Below are 10,270 nucleotides of genomic sequence, written 5' to 3'. Positions count from 1 at the left end.
ATATACCGCGTGATACTGCGTTTTGATGTGACACGCCCACCGGGGTATACCGCGAAATACCCCACCCATTTTGAATGGCTGCATCTGTATGTTTTAAAATTTATATTTTTAATTATATATAACATGACTCTGACTTGCATGTTGCTTGCTGGGACAGGATCTGGTTCTCTGATGACCCTGAATTTAAATAAGCGTTTAGAAAACGGGTGGATGGATAATTATTTTGAGAAAGGGGAGAGAATGGTGAACATACTTTAAGAAATTTAAGGAATAGTTTGAATTTAACAATCTGAAAAGAGAATAAAGAAACATGGTGTTTCTGTTATATTTTGTTTTGTGTCATCATTTCTAATGAACAAAATGATAATTCTGATGGAAATATTCCCTCCATTTCCATTGAATAAATTTAACATTTTAACTTGTTCTATTAAAAGCCAGATTTTATACTGAGAAACACTGAGAATCCTCACATCTCCCACAATAAATACCGTAAGTTTTTGTACTGACAGTCTGTGCTCTGTGTTGTTTCCAGGCATGTTCTCCCTCTGTGACTCTCATCAGTACAAGTTTCTGAACCAACCATTAAAATGGACCGAAGCTCAGAAGATCTGTAGACAGAAATATATTGACCTGGCCTCTATTAATGGTGTAGAAGATGTGGTTATGCTTCTTAATGCTGTAGACAGTAATTATAGAGGTGAAGCCTTTATAGGACTGTATTTTAAGTACAACAGCTGGCAGTGGTCCCTGACAGACAGTGAGTTCTACAAAGTGGGGGAAACTGAATTTCGTCAATGGGGCGAAGGGCAACCAAACAATGGAGGTGGCAATGAATACTGTGTTCTGATGAGCAGTGATGGCACATGGTCGGATTATCCCTGCAGCAATTTGTGGTACTTCATGTGCTATAATGGTAAGTATCAATTTTCATTTTTATATAATCATAAAGAGCAGTTAATAAACCAATGTCTGAAACAGTTGCATATTTATCGCATTTGCATTCTAAAGGAAACCTATTTCTAGAAATAAATTACTGTGGAATAACTAATCCAAAACCGAGTAGTAGGCAAATACCAAAATTGTAACCTTGTTTGTTTATAGCTACTGTGAGATGTAATAATCTTAGATTATTAACATAACTTGTGAAAAATGCAATCATTTCCAAAAGGAGTAAGTGGGACCTCACTCCCCTTTCGTAGAGAGTATAGAGAAAACTGACTCATCAGATCCTGCGAAATCTGTTCTAGCTTTCTTCTTCTGCAAGGCTGTATCAATGAGGCTGTCCATCATGATTTTTTATGAGCACTTCTTAATGTGGTGCAGAAAGTTTATTAAGCATTTCTTGTAAGTGAAATCCTTCAAGCAACATGTAATGAATATGTAAGGGAGACCAGCAATAGTAAAGATGTAGATGTCCCAAACAGGAAGACTATAAAACAATAGTCATAGTGACTACCAGAAGAGTTGAGCACAGAGCCTTAAACCCCACTGAAACCCTACCATGTCTGTTATGTTTAATGTTCAGAAACAAGAAATGAAAGAGGTGGAAATTTCTGAAATTGAATTTATTCAAATGTAATTATAATCCTTATAAGGACATTATAAGGACATGGTAGTATTACTGTTAGTCCTTACTAAATTAACAGCCCATTTCACCAGCTGATTTGGATTGTCTTGGATGTCTGGTGTCTGAAGATCACAAGTATTGTCCCAGTGTCTGAAAAGGTGAGGTGCATCAGATGTACATCAGATGGCATAAAGAATGAAAGTCCTGATGACCATCAGATCAGAAGAGGGAGGCTGGAAAGCTTGTAACATCATGGCCTTACGTGGAAGGCCAAAAGAGCCTTGGGCACAAATACCATATTGGACCACAAAACTCCTACAGAGAGCCCACATAGTTCAATCCTACTGGCTCCTTTTCCACTCCGGTATGAAATGGCTGCTGGGTAAACCTGAAGAGCAGAAGCCACTTCTGCTCTCCTCCCCACTGACAGCTGATGTGTGGTGAGGGTTGTGGCACATTATGGATGCTGTCGCATCATCCAGGTGGATGCTGGACATTGATGGTGGTGGAGGGGAGTCCCCATTACCTGTAAGGTGCTTTGAGTGGAGCGTCCAGAAAAGCGCTATATAAGTGTAAGCAGTTATTATAATTATTATTACTTCACTTCTGAACAATCATTCTTGGAGAAAGCAATGATGGTTACTAAGTAGGAGATAGAGTCTCAGTGTCAAGTTTACTTGCATTGTATTCTGCAGCTACTGTACAGTACATCAGGAGTATGAGAACACTAGAGAAGATACACCACTGTATCTGGAAGACAGAAGCTACATAATTATCAGAAGAGAAAATATCCCTGTCTAAATCATGAAGTCTTGATGCAAAAAAGCTCCAATTGCAGGTCATCTGCAATATGGATTAAGAGAGGAAGCTAAGGCTGTCATGGCCAATCTTGGACAAAAAACATAATGCTCTTTTCTTGATCATCAGGAGGCAAACTACTCATCAGGGAAACAACCCTAATGGACGGGAGAATAAAGTAGACTCCAAAGTCATTTGTGTGCCAAAACATTGGGCCCTAGGAGGTTCTCCACATAAAGGAGGGAGAACTGTCTACAGTCACTAAAGTGGCTCCAAATGAACTCCATCTGCTGGGTGGAGGTGTCACTAGACTCCATCCGATCATCCTCTGGACAGGAGATCAGGTGTAGTATTTGGCACACCAGATAGATGTGCTCCCTCTCAATACCCTCGATAGGATTATTCTCACAGTGGGAGCTTGCTGGCTGCTGTCACAATTGTCATCCTTCTTCTAGAAGGCTCTCCGACCCTTTTGTACTTTAGTTTCATTTTCACATTCACCTGCCCCTCGTTCCCTTTATTATTTAAACCCGATGCTTTAGAAGCTCGGGGCTCTGCATTGTAAGACGGATGCCAGGAGGCCCGCCTAGCATCAAATCACCCTATGTCCGCGTCTTGAAGGCTTAGGCTTCTGTTCGGAGCGCCTGGCCTCGTCATTCTGTTTTTTAACCCACTGTTCCTGTTCCTGATCCTGTTCTGGATTTTAGCCTTGTCTCATCTTGGATGGATCACCTGGTTTTGGATTTTGGACTGGGCCCAGATTTCCCCCTTGAACAGTTTTGGGCTTGTTTGCCTGTGCTCCCCCCTTGCACATGATCACACTTGGCACCACCCCCTGTTTGCCATCTCTTCTTCTCCTCATCTTGTTTCCCCTGTAGCCCTTCTCCAGTCACTTCTGGATTTTACATAGGATCCTTAATATGCACTACACGGGAGTCAGGACCGGCTCCCGTTACAGCTGCCACCTGTAATTTCAGTTTCAATAGGAATGGTTATAGATCATCATGGCATCTCAGAGCACTGTCTATCCAAGGGAGATTGTTTTACAAACAATCACTAGTTCCGTTCTATATGAATTTTAATCAAAATATCAGTTATAGACTGTCTGCAATTTCAGAGGGCACCCTGCAAACACAGCAAAAAAGCTCCAAAACCTGCCCATCCAGAGTGCGCCTGACATGGTGTGAGCCCAGGAAGACAGGAATGTATACTTAGAAGAAAAGGAAATGACAATTTAAATTCTGATCAGAATTCACAGTGCTCCTGTTAGTGAAACTAAGGGCAAAGAGACAACAAAACAAAGAAAAGGAGATCTACAGTAACACCACAGTAGAGGGGGGAAATGCAGGACAACTCTGCTGCCGGTCTGGGAATTTCCAGTTTATCAAAGGAACAATCCAACAAAGAAATCTGTTCAGCAACACAAAGGCTTTCAGGGCAGTGGTGAGGCAAAGCTTTCTCCTTCTGTCGGAAAAGGGAAAAGATTTTTAAATATCTACACACAGAAGGAGGGAAAAGCTGTCTATTAAGAAACACAATTTTAATCATTACCAAGAAGCAGATACCTGAAGCAATGCAATGTTATCATTTATCAGAAGAGTTAATCCTGTTTATTTTTGATGACATATTTCTGCAGGTTTGCTTTTGTATGGTCTTTCATTTTTAAAATCTTCAAATGCTATGTAGGCCAGTGTGTTACTTGGGATATGTTGTGAACCCTGGTAGCTGTTAATCTGATGTACGCTGAATTCAAATAATCCAGTACAGAGTAAAAAATAGATCCTTACAATGCCCTTGGAATGTATCACTAATCTTTTACAACTGGAATTTTTCTACACAGACAGCAACGATCCCACACGCAGATACATCCTGATTGAGGAAGGGATGAATTGGACTGAGGCTCAGAGATACTGCAGAGAGCATTACAGAGACCTGGTCAGTGTGAGGAACGAAAGTGAGAATGATCGGATGAAGAACATATCGAATGGTAACACTTTCTGGATAGGCTTGTTTATTGACCCCTGGAAATGGTCAGACCAGGAGAACACTTCATACCGCAACTGGAACATCAATGAACCCAACAACCTCAATGGACATGAAGGCTGTGCTGCAGTCTTACTGGACAGCAGTAGCAGAGGAAAATGGGATGATGTTGACTGCAGCCTCAGTCTACCCTTCTTCTGTTATAATGGTGAGTTTGCTGCAGGGTATGCAGGAAGACACACCTCAGTGAAGGAACAAGTAATAGGTTTATTCCATGCTGAAAAAAAGAAGAAAGAAAACACAACAGTTCGGCCATGGAGCGAGGAATTTGTGTGTCCTCATACCTGAAGAAGGCTCCACGGCCGAAACGTTGTTTTCTTTCTTCTTTTTTTTCAGCATAGAATAAACCTTTTACTCGTTCCTTTGCAGCCTACACATGCTGACGCAGCTACCCACCTGAACTACACCTCAGTGAAGCTACATTTTGAAATTAATTTCCATTTGTTACAAAAAAGTAATTTTTAATAGAACACACAGAAACACACACACATGTTCATTAAATGCTGTACATTAAACCATTCTCAAAGGGTTTTTATAATCTGAATACAGGCCCAGTCTCTCTCTGGCACATTATCATGAAGGTGTGTTTAGGAGTAATAATTGCATATGCATTAGAACCTATACAAAGATTTTCACATGTGATATTTTTTACAATGACTTTCAGTTATTCTCAAATGTAGCATACAACAAAAAGTCACATCCTTTCAGGAGATCAGATTCTACCGTATGTAGCCGAGTTCAGATTACAGTAGTTATGAAGACTATTGCAAAGTCGGGCATTATTGTACAATAACACATCATGTCTTTACCAGCCAGCCCATCCTGCCTGAATTCTGTTCAAGTCACCTCTTTGCAGTATAAAACTGTGTAACACACATAGGCCAGGAGTATACCACAGGGTTAACCCAGTGGATTTCTAAACCAGAGGGGACAAATGGAAACTATGTTGAAATACATTTACAGCTAAGAACAGGAGAACTTCTTTACACAGAGGGTTGCGGGAGTATGGAACACACTACCCAGCCATGATACTGAAGCTGATATCCCATTTTCTTTCAAGAAACAGCAGGATGAGATTTGTCTGATCGGTCTCTTAACAAGCAGGCTACTAGACCTGAATAGCCTCCTTTTGTTCGGAACTTTTCTTATATTAATAACTTTCATGTTCTCAATTCTAAATTTATTCACAATTGAAAATTTTGTAGGCTTAACTGCAGATAGTAATACCTTAGGCAAATTGCAAATTTATTTAATTTAATGGAATGATACCAAAGTTAAAATAAAACCTGTGTACATAAATCTTGCACCCAGGACTTCATATAGTGCATCTCGGCACGCACCCACTCAAGAACTCAATGTCTCATTTCATCGCAGACAGATGTATTTTCGACATTTAACACGGCTGAGACCTTCACCGTGCTCATCCATGACCAGAGTCACTCTCGCCCCCCACAGCCACAAGGCTTCATTCAGAATATGGCAGCTCTGCACCCACCATACCAGCTGTGTTCTTCTTTCAGGTCTCCTAATGTTGACATGGTTACAGAATCCCGCAGCAGGCCATCCCCCCGCCTTCTATTCCTACTCTCACACTCTCCCCTTCCTCCACTCGTCTCTCTCCATTTCTGGTCAAACGTCCAACCTATTCCACCTATGGCCCCAGGCTAAATATGTTATTTAGTCTCTTCACCTCTTCCCCAGTTTTCTTTTTCTCCATACACTACAGGAGCACCCCGTCTCTGACTCCCTCTCAGCCCCGGGGCAGTTGGATCCTATTCAACCTGTTCATCAGCCCGCATTGTGGCAGACATGCTTGTCAAGTACAGACTGCAAACTCATGTATTACAACTGTGTGTCCCACTCATTCTGTCATTTCCTATAGCTATGTATTGGGGCTAAAAATCTGCTCAGTTCCAGCAAAACCTCAGCCTGTCTCACTCTTAGCTCAGTCTTTTGAACTATGCAATAGAGTTTTGGGGATTCTTTTGGGACATCATGACAAACTCATCAAATTTCTTCAGCAATGTGAGCTATGCCAAATATACGTCTCTCTCGTGCATTTATTAGGATCTAATCAAACTACTTAAATTGTATTATAACAATGTTTTAACAGAAAAGGTTATAAAAGGCCTGCATATATAAATCTCGCACCTGCACCAAGTACTTCCAATACAACACCTCTATCGTACACCTTCTGCCACCCACTCTACACCCCTGCAGCAACTCCCTGACTCTATCCTCTCAGTACAGATTCCCTTAGTCAGGCGAGTTATGCTAAATATACTCTGCACATTTTGTCCCTCTTGCATGAGACAGCAGTTCATCCTTGTAATGGAGTTTTTCCCTGAATATTGGACTCCAATTTCATGCTGATATGAAAGTTAAATGAGACATGAAGAGGTAAAAGCTGACAAAGAAATTTTAGAACAAGGTTATAGATTCTGCACATAAAGAGATACCTGGAGATAAGTTTTTCAACTACAAAGCTAGACTCCTTTTCCAAACAAAGGAGGTGAAGTTTAAACAGAGAAAGCACAGAGCAACCTTTAAACGAAAACAATAGAAATAAAGTACTGTGACATTTATCACTGTCTGCTTCCACAGGGAAGAGGGTGCTGATGAAGTTGAGCATCGTAGTGGATAATGGACTGAACCCTAATGATCCTGAAGTGTCAGAATACCTCTTGGCCCAGGTAGGAGACATCACCTTCCAGAAATTCAGTCTAATAAGTGGCTTTCACTTTTTCGTGCAAAATGTTTGTCAGGAGTGTAAACTCAGTATTTATTTCAGCCATAGAACAAAACACAGTACACATATACTCTGGATACCCATTGCAAGAACATAATGCTCAGGATAGCTGGACACAAGCTGTGGAAAGAACCCCATTGGGAAAATCATAGCTTTTCTTCAATCCCATATGTACAATTCGAAAATCAGCATCTGAGCAGCAACATCTAGGTTTCTTATCCTCTGGTGGTTTTGTAGTCGGCACCTAAAAAGCATCAGACAGCTTTCTGAGCCACCAAGAAAATGATATATAAAAAAGATTGTGGTCAGGTGTGAATCAGGTCTAATTAAAAAACCTCTGACCAGCCATTTTGAGGAGCAGTAACTGGATATCAACAACCATGTAATCTATGTAAAGAAAGGGTGACCTTCTTGCAAGTTAATGTTTCATCATGTTACTTACACAGCAAGGTGTGTTTTTTTTTGCTAGAATGCACTCATGCAATGACCAGTGATGTTAATAAATACAAACTGTAGAATTATGCTCCTCAATGCCACCTCTCAGCATCTAGGGTTCCTAATACTAAAGCTTTTGTCTGTTGTTGCATGAGTTAGCAGACTCAGGCTGTGTGGGTGTGATTTTACGGGAAGCCAGGTAGTGACCTGGAAAGGTAAAAGATTAAGAACAGGAACTCGGAAGGGATCTATCCGTCCATTTGTGAATGATCTGTTTGAAGGCACGGCGATGGAACAGTGGTGCTTGAACTGCAAGACTGCTGACTGGCAGGTCAGGCTTAGATGATTGAAAGTCCATAAAGGTTAAGGTTTCTGTGTAATAAACGTAAGTAACTTAGTGTGAGTGAAGACCAGAGAGGTGGTAGAAGGCCCTCACGCTCCATGCGCAGTACAGGGTGGAGTACAACTTCTGGACTCTGGTTAGGCTCTAGGTGGGCACAAGAAGGGTGTTACTTCTCTTGGGCTATCTTGTGTTGTGGACATGCAGTGGTGACAGGATCGTGAGGGTCATCAACGATGCATGTGTGTGAAGACAGTGAGGTCTGAAATTGACTGACAAAGGGCAGTGTATTTGGAGTACAGATGTCTGAGCCTAGGATACAATGTGTAAAGGGCTCATTTTTCCATATTAAGGTTATAGCTGAGACTGAACTAGAGGAGAAAAACGATCTGGATATTCTCTCATCTGGTCACGGTATGCCTCGGGTCCTAAAGATTATGATGGAGATGAAAAGAGATAACACTACTCTTATATGAACAAACTGTGATGGGTGTCAGCTGCCATGGGCCTGCCTGTATAATGCCCTGTAGTGGTGTCCGCCCCATGTGGCATCACAATACATAATTGTTAGTCTGGTCTGTCAGGTTTAAGCCTGATTTTTGACTTTCTCAAGATGTGCAGAGTAATTAAAAGAAATCACATTTGCCTAAGGCTCGGGTTATTTTCTGACCCCACTATTTTGTAGCAGTATATCAAAATTAGAATTCTTTGTGCTACAGATGTAGTGCTACATATGGGAGATTTAAATTTTCCCCACATAGACATGGAAAAACCTAATGGAATGCAAACAGAAACCAAATATTATTACAAACCAAACAGCAACACCGAATATAGTATATAAACTAATCGTATTATAACATCACTAAAACATGTATATTGTGCATTCGGGGAAGCAATGGAGAAATTGCAGGCTGACACCTAAGTGTTAAGCTCAGGGAGTATTGTTTGACTGAAAGACAGACCTGGCTGAGTCCTAAGACCCATGGGAGGACTGCGATCACTCGTGGGAATGTTACAGTGTCCCCAGGGCAACTGAGAGGTGTGAACCGCTGCTGGCTTGAGTATCTGTCCCTGTGATGTGTTAATATTACTGGATCAATGTGCTCCAGTTTAGACTCAGCCTTGCAGAAGTGATATTTCACCTCTCTCTATTCAGTTCAGAGAACAACTGTCCAAGCATATTCTGATGGAGAACACCACGTTGAGATGGAGAGAGTGGGAGGATGGGGTGGCTTTCCACCAGGAAGAAGACAAACTGAAAGGTAAGACACTGTCACTATGCAGTGGCATTAGGATACATTAGCTGTAAAAGGATAGTGTAGGTAAACTCATGCTGTATCAGTATGGGTCTAATGCTAGTGTGTGTAAATTTTGCTTTCACAGTACGTTTGTGTAGACTTTTGCTCATGTGAGTGTCTAACTGAGCTTTTCTGTTTTCTGCCCACAGAGAAATGTGACAGCAATGGAAACTGAGCCTCAGTCTTATAGCGGAGTCTTCACATATTCTAGAGTCATACTCTTCATGATGGGTGTCTCTAATATAACATCTAGAGTGCCTTGCCAAATTATGAATTACAAATATTGTAAATGTAATGTGAATATTTTTAATCAGGGTGCCATGGTGGCTCAGTGGTTAACATTTCTGACTCACAGCGCTGGACTCTAGGTTCAATTTCAGACCTTGGTGTCACGCCCTCTGCAGCCAGAGGGCGCTCCTCCTCTGTCCTGTCCCTAGTTTCCGGTCTGCTGTTCTTCCTGTTCCTCTCTATCCCTTGGGCTATATATTTCCGGGTCTTGCACTCTGTCCTTGCTCAGCATTGACGTTCGGATGTCCTGAGACCCGCCTAGCACCAGGGCGCTCCACGTCGACTCCCTGAGGGCATAGGTTTCTATAAGGCATTCCTGAACTCTTTGCACTAATGAGCCTGGGCCTTTTTCCCATCTCGCCGCTACGCATATGGGTCTTTTTCCGTTCTCCTACTCCCCACGGTTAGTCCCTTTGGACGTCCATGACACTTGGGTCCTGTCTTTATGGAGCTGGTGTATTCTTCCCATATTCGGGCAGGATTCCTCCGTGCTCCAGTTTTCTCCCACAGTCCAAAGACATACTCTTTGGCCAGGTTAATTGGCCTGTGGTTATCCTGGTTTAAAAGGACGTGTGTCTGTGTGTGCCCAGTGATGGACTGGTGTCCTGCCCAGAGCATATCCTCTCCCTCTTCTTATGCCCGTTGCTTCCTGGGATAATTGATGGATATTTTAATCTTTGAAGTGAAAATGAACATATTTTTTGGTGAAAGAAGGTAAACGACAACATAAACTGTAAAAGAAAATCATAAAG

At 41.7% G+C, this 10,270-nt stretch overlaps 1 protein-coding gene across 1 annotated transcript; it reads left to right on the top strand.

The window, feature by feature from the left end:
* The first annotated feature begins 534 nt into the window (after positions 1-534).
* Positions 535-9,405, top strand: LOC148647070 (putative C-type lectin domain family 20 member A). Its single transcript, XM_088609485.1, has 5 exons — positions 535-913; positions 4,206-4,556; positions 7,013-7,101; positions 9,089-9,194; positions 9,380-9,405. The coding sequence occupies exons 1-5, from the start codon at positions 535-537 to the stop codon at positions 9,403-9,405; spliced, it is 951 nt and encodes a 316-aa protein (XP_088465611.1).
* Positions 9,406-10,270: the final 865 nt, after the last annotated feature.

Source organism: Lepisosteus platostomus, chromosome 16 (genome assembly GCF_059453375.1).
Source record: "Lepisosteus platostomus isolate fLepPlt1 chromosome 16, fLepPlt1.hap1, whole genome shotgun sequence".
Classification (NCBI taxonomy): Eukaryota; Metazoa; Chordata; class Actinopteri; order Semionotiformes; family Lepisosteidae; genus Lepisosteus; species Lepisosteus platostomus.
This window is presented reverse-complemented; position numbering and strand designations above follow the sequence as displayed.